The following is a 24,931-nucleotide window of genomic DNA, read 5'->3' as shown; positions in this document are numbered from 1 at the left end:
CTCCCTGTCCTTATCTGGACCCACAAGCCTTTCATTATATTTTCTCTCCCCTGTCCAGCTAAGGAGGGGAGTAATAGAACAGCTTTGGTGGGCACCTGGCATCCAGCCAGGGTCAACCCACCACAACTGGAATGGGAGCTGTGATGTAGAACTAAGGTTTGTTCAAGAAACAGCCTGTACTGAAGACTATTTATAAAGCTTATGAACAGAAATTTGTACTTTAAAACATGAAATTAATATTTTAGAAATCTATTTCACAGACTAATACAAAAAAGATGCAGCAGATTGTTGCACATCAAAAATAAAGAGATTATTAACAATTATTGTTTTTTCTTTGTTTATTTAAGGCATCATCAGGACTGCTTTGCCAAACATGAACAGAGAGAACAGGGAGCAGTACCAAGTAGTTATCCAGGCAAAGGACATGGGAGGCCAGATGGGTGGATTATCAGGGACCACCACCGTGAACATCACTTTGACTGATGTCAACGACAATCCACCTCGATTCCCCCAGAGTAAGCTGCATTTAATTGTTGCCTTGCACTGTAAGAGCTTCAAACTAAAGAGTTAAGCAATCACCATCTGGTTTAATTTAGAGTAAATCTAGATTATGGGGCACACATGAACAAAAGGCTTATGTACTGATTTATTCACTGTTATTAAAGCAGTGTATTAAATGTTACAATATTTGTTTGTTAGGAAAACAGTTACATGGTCAAATATAACTGCACCAAACCTGGAATACTTTCCAGTACTATGGGAGGGGGTGGTAGGTGGACTCATAAGAGCATTAGAGCAATGTTTTTCTTTTCCCTCACCTATTGCTTAAATCCTACATACTCCCTCACTGTAAAATAAAACATGTAGTAATTCTAGGTATGCAGAAATGTTTGAACTATAGTATCTGCTTAAATATTTAATCATGAAGAATATGGAAAAGAAATTACTTGAAGGGCATCAAGCAGATTTTTACTTTTCTAGTTATAGTGCTACAAAACCTAACAGAAAATTTCCCAAAGTAAATGACATTTAACTTTTTTTTTTACAGCTTAAGTTTACCAAAGCTTTTTATAATGCTTTTTAACTTCTGCTAGTACAGCTATCAAGACTTTGTATCGTCAAACTAAAATATAAAAACATTCTTGGTCTCTATGCAATATGGAAATATTAAACTATGTAACATCAAACTTGTTAAAGGTTAAGCATTTTGAATACATTTGAAGCCTTTTGCATATACTGAAGTTGTAATATTTGCAGGATGGTTTGGACATACTTAATAGCTAAAGGATTTAGAGTATCCTCACCACCCATATTTTCTTCTTTCTACTGAATCCAGTAGTTACTGATGATCAGCCTTCAGGCTCAAAATAACACAATCAGCTTCAAAGGATTCTGATTTTAACATGCTTTTTATGGCACAAATGGAGTACATAATTTTGTTCAATTTAATATTGTAGTTAATATGTATGTGTTTAGCTAAGATGTTTATCAGCATGTGGTTTCATATACACACTCAAAATAGAAAAAGCTTGAACAATTGAGTACTTACAGTTTGTGCAGTTCCACACAGGCCCTATTCTGGGCAGAATTTATTGTTAATTTGTCATTTTATGTTCTTTTTATTTCCACAAATTTTTGATTTATTATTTTTCTTGTTTCCATTTGTATATAGAGGTTTACAGTAATTCCAGTGCTGTGCAGGTGAGGAATACTGTATTACTCCTCTCTGGACGTACTGAGGAAGACTATTCAAAGAGGTGTCATGTTCAAAGCTTTACAGGAAAGCTAATTTCAACAGTTAAATTAAGACAGCATATAAGCATCAAACATGCATATTTATTCTCTTCTCTCCCCCCCCCCCCCCCCTTGTTTCTTAAACAATGTGTTAAATTAATACTTAGAGCAATGGAATCAACTTTCTAGACCGTTTTTACATGACTTATCTAGCAATGCAACATCAGATTTGAATCTGATGAGGATTGATGTAGCATCCCAGAAATATCTCTGCATTTTTCTATTAATATCAGTGTAAATCAGGTGTGACCTCTGCTTTAAAGAAACTTTCACTTTTACTCTCATGGGGGGGGTGTGTGTGTTGTTTTGGTTTGGTTTTTGCTCTCTACTTTCTCTCTGACAATAGCTTTGCTAGATATAAATGTATGTTTCACTGGAAATGAAGATTAAAACATTCATAGAGCACACTCATTTTATGAGATATATGAAAGTAAAAATAGCCATTGACTTCTTAAAAAATCTTTATATTTAATCTCAAAATGCAAATAAACATTATAATGATTCCTGATTTTAATAGAGTTCAATAAGACCACTCAAATTGATACTGATTAAGTTAAATTATTCTTATTCTGTTCCATTAATAAAAACCAGATGTGTATTAGGTTCATGAGACAATCATGTTCATATCAGATTTATAAGTTACTAGGAAAAATATTAAAGGTCCATTATGTTTTCACAGGACTCAGCATCTTACAGCTACATGTTTCAATAAAATGTTTCAGAACAGATTAAAATTCTCCCACAAGAAACTCAGAATTGTAGAAAATTCTATGTATTTTATTTTATCATACTTTATAAAAAAAAAAGAAAAGAAAAAAAAGCAGAGCCATTAATTCCTCTGTTTAGATTACAGAGCAAGGTCTCTCCAGAATATTTTTCTCCTTCTTAAGATCTCCTGAAAACCATATAGGTAGTAGTGGCTGCTCTTCTGAGGAAACATGATAGAATTTAAAATGTTATCAAGGTTCTGCACAGAAAGGCCATCAAAGACCTCAGATATTGGATCTCTGTTTCAACTGTAATATTTCCAAGTGTTCTTAGAAGTGAGGAGATGGTGTTGAGCAATGATAAATGTAAAAAGTCGTTTATGGACTTAGAAGCCTGAGTTTAACTGAAACTTAGTACATCTGAGTTACAGCAGCCCATGTCTGCTTTGAGACTATAGCCTGTATTACTCTATAAAAATATTTACCTTTACATTATGTGCCTATTCAAGAGTAAATGGAGAGAAGGGTAAACATGAATAAGATTGCTTTTTCATTCTTTATGACTGACTGAAGTATTTCCAGACACAAGTGTGTATACTTTAATCTTCCAGCTGATTTCCACTCTCCTTAGTATATGGAAAAGCTTTTCCTCTCCTTGATCCTCCCATTTTTATTCCTGAGAGACAAATGAAAGAATGTCACTCACCGGAGCAAATACAAACAGAAAATTACCCTCCTTGACGAATAGAGGAAGTGAGAGGAAAAGGACTGACAGAAAAGTTTTGCCAGAATAATTCTAGTTTTGTGTAGTTTGTGTTCTGATACAGTGCCTAAAGCTGCACTGCATCCCATACTTAGTCAATGCATTAAATGTCTTCAGTGAAAAAAAATAATAAAATAAGCGTCTCATACTATGGTGGAGATTTCTATAAATGGATAGGTTAGACATAAAATTATCCTTCATATTGTAGGTTTCTGGTTATTTTCACTCTCTGTTTCCACTACCTTATTAGCAATTCAAGATATGAGCTCTTACTACTTTGTAGACTAAATTAATTAGTTGGCTATTGCAGCGGAAGTCAAAGTAGCATCCACAAGGCATAGCTTGGGGATGTAGTTTTAAACATTTGAGAAAAGAATGTGGCGAATAGGTGACACACCATAAAACTAATTATAACATATAAATATTAATTGGGGAAAAAAGCGGTCTTTCACCGTAGTCTCACATAGTACTGAATAAATACTAAATGGGAGCAGAGGCTATTTTTTTCTTCTGTTTTTTTAACCATTAGGTGATTACAGAGAGATTATATGCTAACGTAACAAAGTACACAGATTTAGGTATTAGAGAAAGGTAATGAAAATGTCATAGCAAATGCAAGACAAATCACTCAATTGAAACACCAAAATGTAACTGAGCAAAAATAAATTCATATAAATATTATGTGGAGTGTATATGGCCAGAAAGTATTAATTCTGCTGCTGTATATAAGTTTCATATCAAAAGCTAAGTAAAATTATATGAAGAAATTTAATTTCAATATTTTTCATTCAACATTAAATTACAATCTATATGTGAATATGTTGGTTTTTTTTTAATTTTTGTTGCTCTTTTTTTTTTTTTTTTAGGTTTGGCATACTATAACATATCAGAACAGAAAAAACTAGTTCTGTAGAATGAAAGTCTCAAGCATCCCAATGAATAATAGGGGTTTTTTTCAGTGAGTGTTTCCAAACCCAAAAGCAGTTCCCTTGTCACTCTGTAGCTGGCTGGTAATAAACTCTATTAAGAGACACTGATAATCCTCATGTGACTCATCTGTGTTTTCCCAAAGGTATGATAAGATCATGTTGGAAGTGGCCTTCCTGTACTGCCTTGCCACTGCTCTCTCCCCATGATTCTTCCTGATGGCACAAAACTAATAAAACTCTCTTTATGGACTTTTCTGTACTTCTTATTTGTAATGAGGTATATATATGCTGCCTTTAGGGTAGCCTGTTCAACTTTTTCCTGTTGTGGTTGCTGGCCTTTACCACCTCCACTTTTTTATTACTGTTAACTGAACTATCTTTCTAACTCATTTTACTTAACTTAGGAAGTCTCTAGGCAAAATGGCAAATCTTGGAACACTTAACTAAGGCCAGAGAAGAAAATGTTTTTCAGTAGAGCTTTGATGACTTAACTTTCATCTTTGGAATGACAGCTGTATCTGCGTTCATTTTAAAATCTTCTTCTCAGAATTCTTCATGTGTGTTATGTGTCCCACATGTTTTCCTACTGTATGTTCTGACAGATGGGACCAGAGATCTCAACACTTATTTACAGTTTTCACAGTAAGGTTAGGACATAGAATACTAAAATATATGGTAAGATATTTATTTTGATTTATTGTAGCATGTCTGAATGTTGGCAGTTTTATTCCTATGGTTTTTATGAGCTGTATGACACCACAATAAAGGGATACAACTGAGCTAGAGAAAGTAGTGCAAAACCAAAATTGCAATGTTCATAAACCTTATTTAAGTATGAAGTAATGGCTTTAACAAGTATAGGTACACCTTCTGCTTGTGGATCTTCAAAAACCTATCCCTGCATTAAGATGTCATTCAATTTATTTAATATTGTGTCTGACTATCTAATTTTGAAAGCTGAAATTGCTTAGAACTGGCCAGTGAAGTCAGGGGGTTCTGTTCTTTGTATTGCTTCCATGTTAAACTAGATGTAAAATGTATCCCAAAAGATTCACCTTAGATATTAAAAGGAAAAAAGCAGAGTAAAGACTGAAAAGAAGGCAGAGCAGTCTTTCCAGATGATGTTTCAGGAATGATATAGACAAGAAAAGTACAGACATAGTTGATTCTTCTTTGAGATAGGAGAATAGAGGTCCTTTTCAAACCTATTTTCCTATGATTTTGTTTTTCGATGATTTTGTTTTTCTACAATTTTGTTTTTGATCTTCTACCTAAAGTTTTCACCTGCACAGTTCTCTGTCTCAACATTTTGCCAATCCTCCCATTATTAAACGGCAAGTTCTCTAGAATAAAAGATACACAATAATAGGTAATCAGCTATCATGTGACACAATGTTACTTAATGCATGTGTAATGGTTAATGAGGCTCCTGAGTGGCTCTTTGTCTCTTTGACAGGTACCATCCACCTCCGCATTCCCGAGTCCTCCCCAGTTGGGACAGCCATTGGCAGTGTCAAAGCCACAGATGCAGACACTGGAAAAAATGCAGAAGTAGAGTACAGAATTATAGATGGCGATGGGACAGATATGTTTGATATTGTGACACAGAAGGACACACAGGAAGGCATCATAACTGTGCGAAAGGTGTCTATTAACCACGTTCACTAAATGATTTTGGTGTCAATGTTATGCCATAAATGTTCATTGGAAAAAAGTGCTTAGATCATGTGATGACATATTGTAACTGCTTAACACTTGCTAGCATTCCCCATCAGTGACTGAACAGTACTATTTCCTTTTAAGATGAACTGGAAATAACAGGTGGTAACAATATCTGAGATGCAGCACAGGTTTAAAGCACTTTTGTGAGCAAAGTATGTAAAAAATGGACCATCCCCAATGTGTTACTACTGTCTCTGTGACTTCAAATACAGACTTCTTTAGTATTCATGGAACATTTTCTTCAGCAAGTAATATACAGTTCACTCGCTACTGAGAGACATAGGTTTTCATTATCTAGGAGACCCTCATCAACTTAGGTGACCAGTGTATGCCAGAACACAAACACACTCATGGAAGCAGAGTCACAAGCTATACTGTTTTGTTCCTGTTCCCAACACATCAGCTGGTGAACACATGAGCAGAGAATAATGATGGTGACCCTGTTTCAGAGCTAGCTTTAGTTCTGCCTTCTGTCTTGCATGTCAGAACACTTTCAGAAGTGTAAGGTTTCACACTTAGAAATGCCATTGTCCTGCTCCTGAACAATTTTCCTTCCAGAAGTCCCTCAGTCCTCTTCTTTGGCATTTTCAGATGTGTTTCTAAAGAGTTCAGGCACCATTTCTAACATAAAGCAGTGTTTATATTAGCTTTTAAAACAAATCTCCTTAAGCATAGAATAACAAATTGAACACTACTCTAAAATATATCTCCACGTCTCTTGACAATGGCAACCAAGGAACAGGTAAGTTCTGCAAAGATCAGAGTGTGTTCCTTTTTAATCTCTATGTTCTATGTTCATAGTCAACATTGTAGTTTAGCTGGGAAGGAGTGAAAATACAAAGTTTGGGGCCTGTTATTTATTCTTTTCCTAGAAGTTTGCAACAGCTTCTCTTGAGATGCTCCTACCTTGCTTGTTTCATGTTTTTCACAGTCTGCTATTATATTAAGTCAATACAGTCTTGAAAAAACAGTCTAATAACTGGATCAAGCATAAAAAAATCATAAGTTACAACACAGCAGCTCCAAAATGTCACCAATAAACGCTAATGAACAAGATCTTCACATTTTGTCATTGTCCTGGTTTCAGCGTGAGTGAGTGGCTGGGTGGTGTTTAGTTGCTGGCCGGGGTTAAACCACGACAGTCATTAGCAATCTCACACATTTTGCAATTTTCAGGATGCTTTCTCATATTGATAAGTAGCTTATTCAGATAGCACAGACAACAGCATTAACTAGCAAGGAGGAAGATGTGCTCAGTTTGTTCATTTATGAAAATAGTCTTTATTTTTTTATTATTTAGCCATGTTGATTGTCATTTCTGTTTTCAATGGTGAGTAACTACAAATAGCTGGTGTTCCTTTACTGAGCCCTTAAGTTACTAAGTCTGAATTTAATACCTGCTGCAAGAGAACTTAGTCTATACAAGTTTTTTTCTATACAAGTTCTCACAGACAAAATAATTGTTTTGCCACAATTTCATATATTTGGGTGACAGTTTTGTTCATTACTGGTGATATGTTGGAATACCTGTATAATCCACACATTTTATATCCATGTTTTGCAGTATAGCCTGAAGAGATGTCCAAACTGGATGTGAATGTCCTAATAGCAAGTTAACTACATCTGCGTGGTGCACCTTCTGGCAAATTAAGCCAGCTAATTAGAATAAAGCAGGACTAGCATGGCTTCTTTGCTTCTAGGCTTGAAGCCAGCATCCCTTAACAGCAGCGTGCTGCACTTTATAGACATACCAATAGTCTCAGATCTAGCTTAAATAGCAGCACTGTGTTGCATTTCTCAATTATACTTGTAGATATTCTCCCTTCTGCTCTAACTACTTTTTAAAAACAAGGTTGGGACAGTGGGGAAACTCATTCTTTTACTGGACTGCATCTTTCTGCTCTTAAATAAAATATTTAAATTTCTAGGCTGCCACTCTGGCATCTTTCATGAACATTAATTTGTATTTAAAAACAGTTAGGCAGAAAGAACAAGTCTTCTACCCCCCATTTTGATGAATGAAAACCACCAGTTTGATATCTCCCTGAGATTTTGCAGGAGTTAATGAAGTCTTCTTTGTGTCAGAAAGGTAAATTCTCAGCTTGCTCATTTCCTCAGTAACATTAATTAGCTAACACTTTTCATCTATGACAGAAAAATTTGAAGGAATAGAGGTTCTTTTCTATCCAAAATGGTTTCTAATTATAACCCTGAAACTTTCCTCCTTCCATTTTAAAAAGGAACTGCTGACAAAAATGTCAAATCTATTTTGTAAAAAAAATAAAATATCTCTGATGTTGGATTTATTAAATTAAATGAAAAGAAACAAGATTAAGCTCTTACTGTTTCTCTAGATATAGAGAACTTTGATACACAACCCATCCTTAAAATAAACCTAAAACATTCCTGATATTTAAGGCCAGCTACATTTTTCTGACAATAAGGATATTTAGGCCATTTTGAGTATCCAAGATTTTATAGTATTTCCTGAGAAATACTAGTAGTAAGTACCTTTTTCTGAAATGTCAGTATTTCAAGTTTGTATTTCAAGTATTTTAAATGCTTATATGATTGTTTCAAATCCATATTCTTGTGAAACAGCTGCAAAATTCACTAAATAATTGGTAAATATGCACTGAAAATCTTTTTGTCATTTGTGCTATGATAATTTGTATAATATTTAGGAAGAGAAACTTCCTCTAAAAACAATGGAAATTTCTTACTATACAAAGTGATGCCTATGGTGTGGAAAATTTGAACTGTATTGGGGTTCCCCCAACCCATGGCAGGATCTGACAAGGCTTGAGTCCTCTTCAGTTTCCATTATGTATATAGGTCAACATCTGTCAATATGTAATGTAATTTAATAAACTTTATCATCATCTTCATTTTTAGCCACTGGACTATGAGACAAGACGACTTTATACCTTGAAAGTAGAAGCTGAGAATACCCATGTGGATCCACGCTTCTATTACCTTGGGCCTTTCAAAGATACAACTATTGTGAAAATCTCCGTAGAAGATGTAGATGAACCTCCCATCTTCAGCAGATCTTCTTACCTTTTTGAGGTCCATGAAGATATTGAGTTGGGGACAATAATAGGAACGGTAATGGCCCGGGATCCTGATTCAGCCTCAAGTCCAATAAGGTAATACTCCAGTCTCTGTAAACGCATAATTTACTAAAGAAATTAAAGAGACATAGAAATACAACATGAATTTTCACTACACTTTGTACACAGGAAGAAGATGCTAATGTTTTTTTCTGTATTTTTATTAGTGTCCCAGAGATATACAGAATTGAGAATGATGCTATCCGTAAGCCTCCAAACACCTCAGGGAACAGCCATTCAATTGCACACAAGAGACACAGAAAATGTTTTGTAGTACTTCAAATCTCAGAGAACTTATAAAATTACACATTGATTTCAAGTAGGCTCTTCAGGACTACTCGCTTCACACTGTGAAAAAGTGCCAAACCAGTCTGTGGCCCAGGAAGGGTACAGAGCTTTCTAACGCTTCCTCTGGTCAGTCCCGGAATGCACACAGGGCTGATATCCGCTGCTCTGGTTGGTGCGTCCTGCTTTGTAGGCTTGCAGAGTGATTGCTATACAGGATAAAATTATCTTTGTGTGTGCTCAGATACCCCAAGAAATTAGACATTGAAAGATTAATATCTTTAAAAATCTTTTCTGTGTATACTACTAGATGATACATGCTACATCACATCTAGCTGAATGTAGTAAACTATATTTTAGTGTGGGTTTGTTTGTTTGATTTTCTATAATGCATAAGCTTTAAGAAAGAGGTAAGACAATGCTGTCCAAGTTAGATGTGTGTTGTCTGAAATACCAAAGTAGAAAAATTACATTCTGGCAAAAGAACCTAATTTACTGACTTTGAAGTCAGTTGCCACATACTTCTTAATGAGGCCCAGGTGGTAAAACTGGATTAGGAAATGAGACTGAATCTAATTTTCTCCTATGGTGATTCGTGTGTATGGAAAAGATAGGAGATAACACCAAGCCTCTAAAATTTAAGTATATATAAATAACTTAGCATTGCATCTTTATCCACTCTAATTGCATGAGACAACTGACAATTTTAGTAGTTATGTTTTGTTAATAGTGACTGGAAGAAGAACAAACTTGGTGCTTTGGGTCATTTTGTTTCTGACACAACTTGATGAATAGAACAACTGCGGCAGCTATTTCCCTCATCGCTATTATTTACACAAAGTAGCAACCTAAAGATTATTTTATATAATTTTTCTATGTCCCATTAATGTTTCTTTCATTCCCCCATAGAAAATGATTTAGAAGAGGCAGGTAGAGCAAACCAATATTAATAAGGGCAAAGAAATTTCTAAAAAATTGAAAGGGACCTTGAACATAGATTTAGTTTGCTTGAAGAAAAACATCGAAGATATATGTGATAATGCTTTTCATAATGCTCTTCATAGTACAGTCATTTCTTTTAGCTTTCATTTAATGCTATTTAGTTGAAGTCAAGAACTCTAAAACAATTTGCATAGCGTAGATCAAATTCTTTTTAGTATTTGCTCTGTTCCTCAACTTCCAAAGCAACCTTGTATATTCATTCAAACAATAATTACCTAGGATAAGTTTTTATAAGCTTTTACTTCTTACAATATCAATATTAAATACAAAGTACTATGTCTTTACCCCAGAAGTGAACAGCTAACATTTAAACTAAAGTATTTTGAAAATTGTCATATTTTGAAATTAGGGCAGTTTGTATAATATTTTAACACTGCTATAAAAAAAATATTACAGCTTCAGGTTGTAGAATTTATTCAGTTTTAATTTTTTTTTTCTGTTAGCTGTTTATTTTAAAATATTAGTTTCTGTTTATTAAAATTCTATATAAGTTAGGCTTCCTATAAATTGAGTGCCAGTAGCTTCCTGTTGCACTAATTTCTATTTCTGTTCAATGATATAGAGGTATTTTCTGAAAATAATAATTTTGGTAGCATTTTCAGGCCATTAGAAATAATATGATGGATAAAAGTATGTGCTTATCTCATGGTTATTATCAAATGATATAGAATTTTTAATGAAACAATGTGGAATGGATCTTGTTAGCTAGAGAAGTGATTATTGCCTATTGAAAAACTGTTAGCTAGAGTGCTGTCAGGATAATTTTTCCTCATTAAAACTCCTTCCATGGATGAACTAAAATCAAATGCTTATCATACAAGCCAAATAGTCTTCAATATAATTTCTTTTAAAAATAACAGGTTTTTGTTTAATTCTAACTAACAGTTATTATAGTCATCTAGTAGTAAAAAAAATAATTTGAGCAAATTTTCCCTGCACTTTCAGAAGTCTTTTTTAGCTGTTCTAATTTTCTTTTGTTTTATTTTTTTATTCATTTTGGTGTCAGCTTGTTCATTTGGGTGATGTTTGTTTGTCTGTTTTACATATTTATGTTATTGTGTGTGGTGGAGTGAGCAAACAAAACCCACAAAAATGTTATAGAGATTATTTTCATATTACAGCATTTTTTCATTGGCTGTATTTAGTTAAGTACTGTAAGTAAAAACAGATACACTTGATGAACTGTTTAGATCACTCATAAAAGTTCATAGAAACATGAACACTTGTCTCCATTGCACTGTCCAAGTGTACTAGCAGACTTTTTTTTAATTTGGCCCAATTCTGCCAGGTAGTTCGGTAAATGTTCTGTACTTCACAAAATCCTACATTCAGTTCTACACCAAAGGTTCAATCCTAGCTTTGAAAGCAGTGTTAAATATTAGAAAAAAAAATGGAGGAAAGAGCAAATTTCTGATTCTAGTTTGACATTCTGCCATATTGTGTTAGTAGAAGTTTTGCCTGCAGAAGTACAGCAACTATAGCAACATAGAAAGTCCTTTAACATCAGTATATTCATGAAAGTGAAAGTTTGGTATGTGAACTTACTTTTATAGAGTTTTTTTTAACTTGATCGCTAATAAATTAACATATCCTAAAGTGTAGAAGCTGAGCTTATAAAAATACTTTTGAAAAGCTCATAAATTAGCTGTCAATCTCAGTCTGAAGGAACAGTACATTAAAGACAATTTTCCTTTCAAGATTAAAACAATTCTTTATTTATTATATTGACATTCTGACTTTTTTTTATGGTTCTCATATATGTCTATAAAAGCTCAGATGGTCAAATATTATACTATTGTATCATATTTATGAAATTTTTTAAATTTTTATTCCTCATTCTATGAAAGTAACCTTGAGAATTTTCACAAGTTTTTATAGAAACTAAATGTATGTCTTCTCAAAACTAACCTTTGTAATGTAACATATAGAACCTAAAAGCTATATTGACTTGTGAAACATGCTTTCTTCCATTTTCTATCATTTTGACAATACTTTTTCTTTCTTTATCATATTTAGGTTTTCTCTGGATCGTCACACTGACCTTGACAGGATATTTAATATCCATTCTGGAAATGGGTCCATCTATACTTCTAAGCCACTTGACCGTGAGATATCACAATGGCACAATCTTAGCGTTATAGCAGCTGAGATCAGTAAGCCAATTTGGTCTCTTTTTCCTTTCAGTTTTCCTTAGCCTGCAAAGTTACAGCTGTGACTTCATGAGAAAAAAAACTCCCTTCCTTCCCCCTGCCCCTTTCTATTAGATATTCTGGGAAAGTAAATTGGGGGTAGCTAACAGCAGCTGTCTCCTCATTGCTTTTTTCCTCACCTACTTCCACCACTGACCTTTAATGTCCAAGTTACTTCTGAAATGTTACCCAATTAAATAACAGCACTGCAGTAATTCTGTTTTCTTCCTTTTCTTTGAGGACAATGACATGATTTTGATGTTAAAGTAGCAGAGTTCAGGATGGTAATCTATGTTTTTGTCTCTATCATTTTCTTTATTTATTTAGAAATAATTTTATTTCCTCCTGTGGTATCTATACCTACAGCTCTTGGAATCAATACATCTTACAAGTTAGGTTCAATTTCATCCCTAAGCTGTAGCATTTCTTGGACTATTTAAAACAGGTCTCTAGATATTTTCATGTTAAAAGTACAAAGAAGAAAGCAGAGATCCTCCTAAACCTGCTACATTACTGAGATTAATCACCTGACAGAAAATTTTCTAAGGGACAAAGGTCTGATCTTTGAAATCAGCTAGTGAGGATCACTTGCTTTCAAATACACTGTTTTTTCAGGGTTAATTCTATATCAGTCAAAAAAAAAAAAAAGCGCTGATCAGCAGTGCAACGTGGCTGGCAAGAACTACACTGCAGAAAACTAAATGAAACGTCATGTCTAGCCAATTAACCACTCTTAGCTGCCCTGTCCCCATTCCTGTAGTCCAAAATAATAGGCTGGTTGTATTGAGCACACCCAGTAGCTATAATTTAAAAAAAAAAAAACTTTTTTTTTTCCACTTGTGATGCATAGTCCTGAACTTCCAGTCCTTCACAGTGCTGTCCAATATTGTAAGAATACTTTTCAGAAGTATTTATATAACAAAAAAACTTAGTATCCTTGTGTGTTTATATCAAAGTGCTAAACTTTTTTCCTTGTGAGGACACTTTGAGCAAATTTACATTCTGGACCTAGCTGGAGTAGCTAGCATTCTCCAAAGAGGTACTTTAGTTTGGGAGAAAGAAGTGAAGGGGGAGATTTAGGTCTTTAAATCTTTTAAAATATTATTACCTGTGAATCTTATGGCTTGGACAAGTGTACTCTTCGCTGGCTGAAAAACTGGCTGGATGGACAAGCCCAGAGGGTTGTGGTGAATGGGGTGAAATCCAGTTGGCAGCGAGTCACAAGTGGTGTTCCCCAGGGCTCGGTGTTGGGCCCCATTCTGTTTAATATCCTTATCAATGATTTGAATGAGGGGATTGAGTGCACCCTCAGCAAATTTGCAGATGACACCAAGCTGGGATGCAGGGTTGATCTGCTTGAGGGTAGGGAGGCTCTACCAAGAGATCTGGACAGGCTGGATCGATGGGCTGAGGCCAACTGTATGAAGTTCAACAAGGCCAAGTGCTGGGTCCTGCACTTGGGTCACGGCAACCCCATGCAGTGCAGTGTTAAGAATAGAACATATTTGGAAAGTTAGTACAAAAATGCAAAAGGATTTGAAAAACAGTGCCGTAAGCCTGCCATTTTAAAGAATTCAGGATGTCAAAAAGATCCACATCATACTCTTTAGCAAAGGTGTTATTAATAACAAGTGAATTTAATGCCAGCTACTCCTAAATGTTTACTATTTTATTTGAAGCAGCTTAAAAGGAAAAAAACATCAGTAATTTTGAATCATCTTTATTTTCACTTATCCCATTCCATTAAAATTCCAAAATCATACAGTATTCAGCTACCATCTAGAAGAATTCCAAGAAATGTCTGCACTTTTTTACTCTCAGGCGTTATTTCAGATTCTTAGTATGGGAACTAGATCAGCAAGTGAGAACAGGATATCTTGTATTCCTGAACTAACCTATACTAATGAGAGGGTACTCTAAATGATACTAGGATTTTGGCATTTGGCAAGGGGTGGTTACTATTCTTGTTTCGTAACCTAAGGTCTGAAGATCTATATTCATATTTTTTAAGGCAATTTAAACATAAACCCTTTGATTCTGATCAATTCTTTACCAGATTTTTTTGGGGGGGTATGCTTTCATTGGCTTTGTTGGAATTTCTCCCTACTTATTCAGGCACAAGAGAGGAAAGTCAGGCTTGAAAAATTTTCAAAATATGTATGCACAAAGTCAATAATGTCTTTTCTGTGTTTAACAAAACAGATCACAAAGAATTTTAAAGTTAAAAATCAAAACCTTACAGCAGAACAATACTCTTGAGCACACCAAATAATCAAATTTGTCATTATAGTAGTGGGCATACTTTTCATATACTATATTTGCATAGATTGTTAACAGTTGCAGTCCCTATTTTCATGTAAAATCTTAATTGCTCACTAGATACCAATACGTTAATTTATTTACTCTAAGCAAAACATCTTATTTTTCAGAGGGCCTGATTTTTACCCGGTATCAGTTTGTGTGCTAAATTTTGACCAGTTTCAGACCTAATCTTGCATGTCTATTGCTCATGAAATTTGGAAGAAAACAGAAAACTTTTAGTAGGAAAATAAAGTCATTATTCTTCTCTTTTCTCCTGTCAGACAACCCCAAAGATACTACTCGTGTTCCTGTCTACGTAAGAATTTTGGATGTTAATGACAATGCCCCACAGTTTGCTGTATTCTACGACACGTTTGTCTGTGAAAATGCAAGAGCTGGACAGGTATGCCTTTGAGAAACACTTCCACTATCCAGTTTTGCTACAGCACTCAACTGTAGATCATTCTTGCCTGTTGCTTGGGAGAAATCATGTCCAAAATAGCTTTTGAAATGTTAAAAACAAAAGCAAAGTAGCTCTGTAGGTGAGGCTTAGAGTGAAATATCAATATATTACAACAGCTTCAGTGTGTGAATTATCACTTTTCTTTACCTAACCCTGTACTACTGTTAAATCCTGGCTAGATATATCCAAGAGACATGGTCATAATTAGTTTTGCTGTTATCTTCACAAAGTAAAATGTTATATGTAACTACTAAAAAGTTTGATCTATATTCTCAATAACTCTCAAACAGCAAAATTCATATATATTTCAGTCCATGCTGATGGTGATTACAGATATTTACATGTCACGCCTTTTTTTTTTTTTTTTGGGCAATTGTTAGATTTATCTTTTATTATCACACCAAACTTTTGTGTTTTGCCTCTTAGAGGCTACAGAATCTGTACTTTAATTAAAGTGAAACAACTGCACTACTTAATATCTAGTTCCTAATAGGCAGCTGCTCATTAGAACTGTTGAAAAACTGTTTTCCTATTACAGCACAGCATGTCCCAGAGCACAGTCAGCCAATAATAAATCCTTTAAAATGGTAACAGTAGTACCTCAGTGCAATCAATTTAGCACCTTTGAATAGAACATGGGAGAAGTGCCAGCTTGTCTTAACTGAGTCCTACAGGTATGGCATTCAGGTTGTATTACAAGTTTCACATTCAGGTTGCTATTCTTTCTAAAGTAACATCAGCTGGAATTAGAACAGAGGATTTAAGGCCCAAATTTATAATGCATAAAATACCTAAAGGTACTGAGCAAGTGCATTTGTCTGCTACAAGAGTTACAAGAGAATTCAAGCTGTTAGATAAATAAAAATCACTGGCTAAGCATCTAGAATTTTTTGACAGTTGCAGTGACTTGTATAAATGCTAAAATAATATTTTAATCATTTTCAATATGAGACATGGATTAAGAATTGGAAAAGTAGAGCTCTGAACTTTCCTCTTCCAGTTTCACAAAAAAAAAATCCTGGGGGAAAAAAAATCTAAATGCATTAATCCACAAATCTTACTCTTTTGAGCTTTTAGAATCTGTTTTGTCCAGGTTACTAACTATAGAGCATAGAGGAAACACTTACTAGAACAGTTATATTTTCATGTAAACATATTTCGAGGAATTCTTTTTTTCTGAGCTATCTAGAATATTGAGGTCAGTATAATTAGAAAGTAAATATAAAAGTTATTTCTGCATTACTTTTTTTCTTTTTACATTCAGAAAAGGCTGTCAGTTAAAAAGTTGAAAAAACCCATACTAATCATTTATGACTAATAAATGAGAAGCTAAATAAGTATACATATCCATAAATGTTTATTTAAATTGTTACAGAGCTCAGTAGTGTCTCATTTATCAGAAAAAAGTGCCAAGTTTCCTAAAAGGGCTGTAAATATAATAACTTTTTAAAAAAAATCTGAGTTGCAAATGATTGTTTAAAGAAAACAATTCACAGGAAGAGAAAAAAAATGCAATGCAGGATAACATGAATAATCTATTTGAATGTAATTATATTCTTGCTTACTGGTAGATCATAAATAAGACTTGTTATTTTGGATTTCAGTCTGTCCTGAGAGATTGAATCTAATCAATCCACACTGAACACGGTTCTCTAAGTTTGATTCCTCATACATCTGTGCTATTTTTCTTTCCTTTCAGGTTTTCATAATTACGTTTGAGCCATGATCAAATGTAAATCTTTGTTAGATCACTGAAACTATTATGGTACTTCATCAGTCACAAATTCTGTGGTATTCATTTCAATATTTCCTATCTCCTACTGACAAACGTTTTAATGAATATTATAGTTTTCCAGTTTCTTTGTTTTCCCTTAAAATTTCTATTCACTTAGTTTATATAGAAGTTTATATAATATATATACATGCATATGTATAGACCTACATATATAGACACACACACTATATATAATATATATGGATGTGTGTGTATATACATATATAGACACATACACATCTATGCATATACATAGCAAGAGAGAGAGGGAGAGTGCTTTTTAGGAAATGTGATTTTTGAAATCTGAGTGACTTAAAGGGCCTGTGACTGTTTTCCTGCTTGCTATTACTGCTGATGTCACATCATACCATGACCTTCCAAACAACAGGAATACCCTGTTCCAAAAAGCTGAAGGTACAAACAAGCAGTGCCTCTGGCAGAATGCCATTTTGCTGGATGTTGCTCTTTTAACCCTCCTAAAACCGAAGACAATCCTGGTGTGATGGCATAAAGGGGACACAGGCATTCATGTGAGCTATACAAGGCTGACTCAGTAGGAGTTGAGGGGAAGAAAGGAGCAAAATGCTTGGACTGCTGCAGCGCGGTACCCAAAGAAGTTCAGCTGTCCTTCACCCTCAGGCAAGAAGAGCCAGGAGTTGGGCATCTGGGCAGGTGGATTCCCACTGGTTTTGTCAGCTCCCAGCTGCCACATATCTGGCAGCTCAGCAGCCAGCCTCCAAAGATCCTCTGAGGTGAAAGACAGGAGTCAGTGTAGAAAGCAGAAGTCAGTCCTACTTTAGAGACTTTTTATATGGAAGCCGAGTATATTTTTTCTACATATTCGTTTTCCCTATAGTAATGGTCAGAAGAGGGAGAAACAAATTTAAAGAAAAACAAAACTCCAGTTGAGAAAGCAAACAAGCTGCTGTATTAAAAGAAATCCAATCCTTGCCTCGTGAAGAAATTTGTTGCTGTATTCTGGATGGACAGGAGAGAAGTTGGGAGTTAATCATGCATTTGTTAAGGCAAACAGGAGTACATTGCAATTGTTGATGTTTAAGGTGTTCAGTCCTGACAAAAGCTGTGATATGAAGAGAAATGGCTGTATTTGGAAGAACTGGAAGAGGAAAAACAAACAGGGTTTAACAAGTATGCCACAGGGAAGGAGTAGTGTCAAAAATTAGATGTAATTCCATGCTTGAAAAAACACTGCAATTTAAAATGATGGATCACAAATGAAGAATAAAAATGACCTAGGCTAAATATTAACTTATTTTTGGAAGTTAAGCTTAAGAACATAACTCAACATTCATGCATGCATGCACAAAAATTCTGCCATAGGTACAGTTTTTATTGCTATGGTATTAAAAAAAACCACTCTGAAATACAGCAATAAATACATAAAAAATTTTATTTTGGGGGAAATGACATTTTGCCACCCTTAGGCATAGAAACTTCTGTGAAAAAAAGCTACACATTATTTACCTGGCAGATAAACAAATGTTGATAAAGGGCTTGCCATTACTTCCCCCCAAAATACCCAAACTTTTTGTAGGCATTACAGAAAGCACTCAATCCAAATATTGAACTGACCTGATGCAGTTTACTCTGAGAATTGTGACACCAGATTCTCATCCCACTCTGAGGTTGTGCAGCTGTAGAGTATGCTACAGTGTTTTACAAGAGTTGAAATACATATGTAATCTAACTGGCATTTTTAATCTCAGGAGTGTTATTGGTGTGTTTTGCTATACTAATAAATAGAAAATATCTTGTTGTAGAAACAAATGTTATTATTTTGAAATTTAATTTGAAACTTTAACTTCCCTATCAGAAAAATCTATTTGATGAAATACTATTTTTATCACAAAAAATATAAAACATCCTCTGAATTCCTATCTTAGGTATTGATTTGAATTTAAAATGATGGATCAGAAATGAAGAATAAAAATTACCTAGGCTACAGATAAAGCTACTTCTGGCAAGTTGTGTCCCCTATATAGTTACAAAAATACATAAAGATGTATTGAAAAAAAAGAAATAGAGGAAGACTAAGGCAGAAGCTGGCCATTTTATACATGTACGTGTACCACCACATGAAATGTATGGATGCTCTTGTTGGAAAAACTTATATGATATGCTTTTTTAACATTTGTTCAGTTAATGCGTTCTACAGATTAAGCTGTAAATCAGTATGTGTATAGTTTGAATATGAAGTTGTCTTAACACTTATAGTCTTCTTAAAGTAATCAGACAGCTCTGTCAAAAACCTAAGTGTATTTGGATTCTTTGTTGTTTGTTTGCTTGGTTTTTTTCCTGCAGCTTATTCAAACCATAAGTGCAGTAGACAAAGATGACCCTCTTGGTGGACAAAAGTTTTTCTTCAGTTTAGCTGCTGTTAACCCTAACTTCACTGTTCAGGATAATGAAGGTAAAATTCATGCCTATTCCAGGGAAGGAGTTTTATCTTTGCTGTCTGGCATACATTCCTGAAATATATTTGCTTTTGATATCTATCAATATGTAGAGAAGCCATTAAGGCTGCTGCTAGCACGAATAATAATTTTACCTGATTGTTTGTGGTTTAGGACTTCTACATATTTATCTGTGTAATGGAGGCAAAAAATAGCATGGCGAAAATGTGATAAAACAAATTATAAAGAAAATCAGTAAAAATGTTGGTTTGAGTAGCCAGATGAAATACTTGACTGAAGAAGAAAAAAGGTTTCAGGTGACAAGTTCAGATTTTTCACTTTAGCCTTCTGTCACATAGTTCTGATTCCCCTGGTCTTCTGTTTTGCTTCTTTCTGACCACTAATGAACATAATAGTTCTAAGCCCATAGCCACTTTGGCTTTTCTTTTGATCCTTTGTCAATCTTTCTTTATCAGAGAAAATTTTCAGAAGATTCTGTTGAGGAAGGAGGACTAAGCACCCATTTTGGCCTTCATCGTCAGTATGACTAACTGAAAGGGCTCTAGATTGCAGAAGAAATAAATGAAGGGGGACATGCTATCAGCCTTCAAAAGTGTTACAGGCAATGGGAATAATCCTCTTTTTCTGATGAAGATTTCAGGAAGTAATAGGCTGCAAACAACAGCAGAAAAAGTTCTAAGAGTAGGGAAAGTGAAGAATTCAAATCAAATAGTTTGTGTTCCTTACAAAATCCCCAGCAGCAGAGATATATAAAGATCCATCAGAAACATAGTTTTTGATGTTGAGTGTAAACAAATAACATACAAGTACCAAAAACCTATGAAGGGATGCAATAAAGGAAAACTTTGTGTTTCACATCATGAAGACTATGAAAAAAATGTATAATTTAATATTTTAAACAAAGATTATATCCTGGTGACTAGGTCCTGAGTGTATAGAGTTATAGACCTTGCTATTTCTTTTCTATCTGTAATTATTTTCTTTCTTTTTGCACATGGGTTGTTTTAATTCAGCCTGAAGTTGGCTGTCACTTACCTCAAGAGATCCACAAGTATGATGAAAATTAAATTTTCCTTCTAATGGAGCCTCATCTGTATTTCCTTTCTTTTGGACTAAAATGTTAGTAACTCTAGCGTTGGCTCACACTCTAGTGTTGTGTCACTAACAATAGAAGAAATAGTCTCTCCCTGTTATTCATTCCTTCTCTTCCTTACCTTCACTCTGGCCACTCAGTGAGCAGCTTTTGATGCTGAAGTATACTGCATACAACCAAGATTTGTCTGCTACAAATACAGTTTAGTAAGTTCACTTCTCAAAACTATGAAGGAATACCTACTGTCTTTCATATTTTCTGAATTCCTAAGACAATTTTTACCCCCCCCCCCCCAAATCTATTCCATGTGCTAAGTACATAATTCCTTGTTCTACAGTATGTTGAAAGTGCTTTGGTGTGGAAAATCTCATACTGAGTTTACAGATAGCACTCCCGTGGGTGTTGTCACAGAAGATCCATAGAAAGAATCTTTCAGAACAGAGTGCTTGTTGAACAGCGTGAAGTGGAAGGTTATTTTTTCTCAGTTGGCCACTTTGTTTCAGGGCTTCAGCCCTGAACTGGAACTGTCATGCACTGCATGCATTAATCTATAAAACATTTTAAGCTTTGAGAAATCCTCTTTTCAAATCACACTCAAAGGTGGTACAGAGGCACAGAGGAGCAGGCCAGATGTATATAAAAAATAATAAATAGCTTTCTGATCAAATGAGAATGTCATTAGAAAAAGAGAGATACCACTGTGATATCAGGAACAGTTTCAAAATGCTACCAGTGATGTAAAATATGATGGTTTGCATGTACTAGAAATGATATATTTTATGTTCATACACTCTACAACAGTGTATTTTAATCAATCTAGATAACACTGCCAGAATTTTGACAAGAAGGAATGGCTTTAGTCGACATGAAATAAGTACTTACCTTCTACCAGTGGTGATATCAGACAATGACTACCCGATCCAGAGCAGCACCGGCACGCTGACCATTCGCGTGTGTGCCTGCGACAGCCGGGGGAACATGCAGTCCTGCAACGCTGAGGCCTTGCTCCTCCCTGCCGGCCTCAGCACCGGCGCACTGGTTGCCATCCTCCTCTGCATCATTATCCTGCTGGGTAAGAAAAAAAAAATGCATCTTTCCCCCTATGAACATATGCTTGAGGCCTGGCTCATTTTACAAAACTGTGCAGGTTGGTAAAAATTAATGATCATGGGCTTTGCAAGAAGAATTCAACTGCAACTTAAAAGAAAACAAAAAAAAAGGCAGAACCCACTTGTCTGGGAGTTGGACATTGTAAATAAGAATTCAAGTCCCACACTGTTAAAACTGTCAAGTGTGCAACCAGAAGCTCATTTCTGTTCTTTCGTTAAGTTGTCCAAAAAAGAGAAGAGGAATAGTATAATGGAAAATCACTTCCATGTCTTTCATTTTAAATTTTTTTTGAGGGGAAGTCTCTTTTTTATTTAAATAACTACCTAAAGTCAACATGTGGTATATATTTCACACAGAATATGCCAGTAAATAGTATTTTTACTATATTAAAGCACTGTCTATCCAGAGGTTTCTGTGCTGTAATAAAAAAAAGTAAATTTTGTTAAACCTCCATTTTGCGGTTTTCAGAATATCACTAATGACCTATAATTCACCTCAAAGCCAGTTTTTAACAGTACACTTTGAGCTTAAAAAAAGGAAAAGATCGTCAGAATAGACCTGGCTATTTTAAAACTCATTAAAGTTACAGAAGGAGCATGTAGACAAGCTCATGGTTCTGTAAAGCAGAGCACACAATGTGTGTGAAAAATAGCACATTTTGATATAGACCTTACCTGTGCTACTGTGATACAGTTAGAGATGTTTATCCATTTATCAGACAGAAATGAATTGCTGAAATGTAGCTGAAATAAAGCTCTTGTACCTGGTGGATTTGCTACTGAGAAACTGATAAACAGAGATTCTTTGTTTCTTTCTTTAAGTTATAGTGGTGCTGTTTGCTGCTCTGAAGAGGCAACGGAAGAAGGAGCCTTTGATCCTCTCTAAAGAGGACATCAGAGACAACATTGTGAGTTACAATGATGAAGGCGGTGGAGAGGAAGACACCCAAGCCTTTGATATTGGCACACTGAGGAATCCTGCAGCTATCGAAGATAAGAAGCTTCGACGAGACATTATCCCTGAAACGTTATTTGTACCACGGAGGACTCCTTCAGCACCAGATAACACAGATGTCCGAGATTTCATTAACCAAAGGCTAAAAGAGCACGATACTGATCCTTCTGCACCGCCGTATGACTCACTTGCAACCTATGCCTATGAAGGGAATGATTCAATAGCGGAATCCTTGAGCTCCTTAGAGTCGGGTACTACCGAAGGAGACCAAAACTATGATTACCTCCGAGAATGGGGCCCTCGGTTTAATAAGCTAGCTGAAATGTACGGTGGAGGAGAAAGTGACAAAGACACTTCTTAACCTACAGTAGGCTACATTTTTGTTTCCTTTGAGCGGAAGTAATTTTACAGACACCTTCTGCACTCAACAGTATTTAACATTCAGGAAAATTTTCCTGCCACTCAGCACAATGATTTCCTTTTAAAATTTGTGTTTAATTTGTCCATTAATGTCATTCATTCTTTCTAGTAGGATTCCACTTGGAATATATACAGCATTTTATTTAATCACCTTCCAAGAGCCAAAGCTATGGAAATTCAGTGTTGTCCATTTTAGTAAGTAAAATAAACAATACCTTACCTTCGGAAATTTGAACAGGGTGATAATCCCTTAAGCAACCTCATGTACAAGCCGCTTCTGTTAGGTACATGTCCTATCCTTGCAAGTGCAGCTTTTAAGATGGCAAAGAAGAAAAAATCCAATATGTCCTGTTCTGTACATTAAAATGAAAACAAAATGTACACGTGGTGTTAATAAGTGTAATATGCAGCTGGTTTAAAAAAAAAAAAGTTTGTGCAACTTCATTTCATCAAATTCTATCTGCCAATGTTTTATATTTATATTTTTGTATTTATTTTTAAGAAATAAACCAGGTTTTACAACTACGTTGATGCTTGCCTGCCTGTTCTGGCCATCAATTCCAGGCTTGAAGAGAACATGAAATTTCTCCAGTGACAGCACAGCCAAGCGCCAGTACTTCTATGCTGCAGTATTCCACACATTTAACCCAATCGGAAGTGCTTGTGCACACAGGGAGAGGATCAAGTTATAGACCTATTTGTTTGCTCAGAAGTGCTACTTCCTACAGATGTCATATTTAAGAGAAATTCGTTTTATTTTTGAGCTGAACTAATGATATTCTATTCTAGAAAGATGAACTACTATTTTGTCTCAACTTGAATTACCTTATTCTAAAAGCATGCTGCCACAATACATCCAAACACAAAGAATTAGTTTCAAAAACTGAGTTTATTTGTTCTATAGTTCTCCATTTTGAATCATAATTGCATCATCAGAGGAGATCTGTAACTGCAATGAATGAAGTGTGAAAAGATTTTTAAACAATCATTTTTAAGCGCCACCCTTTTCCGAAGACAAATCATTTAAAGACAAACCACTGTATGTTGTATTGCAACCATCTGAGGGTAACCTAATCTGCTTTAAAGCTGTCAGGCTGAAGGCTGACAAAGTGTCAGTAAAACTAGCGCACCCCCCACCCAATTTACTGAGTTTTCTGATAGCTTGGAAAAGTGTAGTACAAAGAAACCTGAGCAACCAGCCAACTGTAACAGAAATCATACTTTAGCTATCACAAAACAAGCTAGGTATCCCAAGACATTTTAAGATGTCTCTTTTTTCTTTCAATCTTTAGATTACACAAATCTATTTAGTAAACAAGCACTGAGATTTTGAAACATCTCTGAGATTAAATAATTTCAGAGCAAAAGCAGGACGTCATAGGGTCTGTATTTACTTCTTTATTGTGGAAGAAACACGTCTGAAGGATAATCCCTCCTCTGTCTCTCTTAACTTCTTACTGGGATAAAATCAACGGATATTGAAAATATATTAGTCCTTCAAAAAGTGCAATGCTGCATTCTTGTTTGATCAGATATTTCTTCTCCTTAATGGAGTGATTAAACCCAATGAAGTTGAAAGCTGAATACAGTGCCATTATGCAAGCTATTGCGGTGCAATGGAGACCAAATTTTTATTGACTTGATATCAAGTTAAACTATTTGATCTATTAAGAAACCATGAAGATTATGGATTTTTCTTCATTTCATTCAATAATAGTTTCATTAACTAAGGAATTTTTATGTTCCTTAACAGAAAATAATTCTGAGAATATTAAGAAACATCTTAGATAATCAGCATTACAAAGGTCTGTAGAAGTCTTACAGGCCATACAAACAGTTGATCTTCTTTATTATTATCTAGTGAAATGGATCTAATT

The 24,931-nt window shown here is 34.9% G+C and overlaps 1 protein-coding gene across 4 annotated transcripts in view; it reads left to right on the top strand.

Annotated features, from left to right (window-relative positions):
* The window catches only part of CDH10 (cadherin 10), a 99,299-nt gene extending 75,720 nt beyond the window's left edge, over nucleotides 1–23,579 (top strand). For all 4 annotated transcript variants that reach the window (XM_069808918.1, XM_069808916.1, XM_069808919.1 and 1 more), the window contains 8 exons: nucleotides 348–515; nucleotides 5,650–5,837; nucleotides 8,811–9,064; nucleotides 12,332–12,468; nucleotides 15,087–15,208; nucleotides 19,365–19,473; nucleotides 21,391–21,642; nucleotides 22,502–23,579. In XM_069808918.1, coding sequence (XP_069665019.1) covers nucleotides 348–515; nucleotides 5,650–5,837; nucleotides 8,811–9,064; nucleotides 12,332–12,468; nucleotides 15,087–15,208; nucleotides 19,365–19,473; nucleotides 21,391–21,642; nucleotides 22,502–22,995 — 1,724 coding nt within the window. In that variant the 3' untranslated portion in view covers nucleotides 22,996–23,579. The remainder of the gene's footprint in view (nucleotides 1–347; nucleotides 516–5,649; nucleotides 5,838–8,810; nucleotides 9,065–12,331; nucleotides 12,469–15,086; nucleotides 15,209–19,364; nucleotides 19,474–21,390; nucleotides 21,643–22,501) is intronic.
* The last annotated feature ends 1,352 nt before the right edge of the window (nucleotides 23,580–24,931 follow it).

The sequence above is a fragment of the Haliaeetus albicilla genome, chromosome 21 (genome assembly GCF_947461875.1).
Source record: "Haliaeetus albicilla chromosome 21, bHalAlb1.1, whole genome shotgun sequence".
Taxonomy (NCBI): Eukaryota; Metazoa; Chordata; class Aves; order Accipitriformes; family Accipitridae; genus Haliaeetus; species Haliaeetus albicilla.
This window is presented reverse-complemented; position numbering and strand designations above follow the sequence as displayed.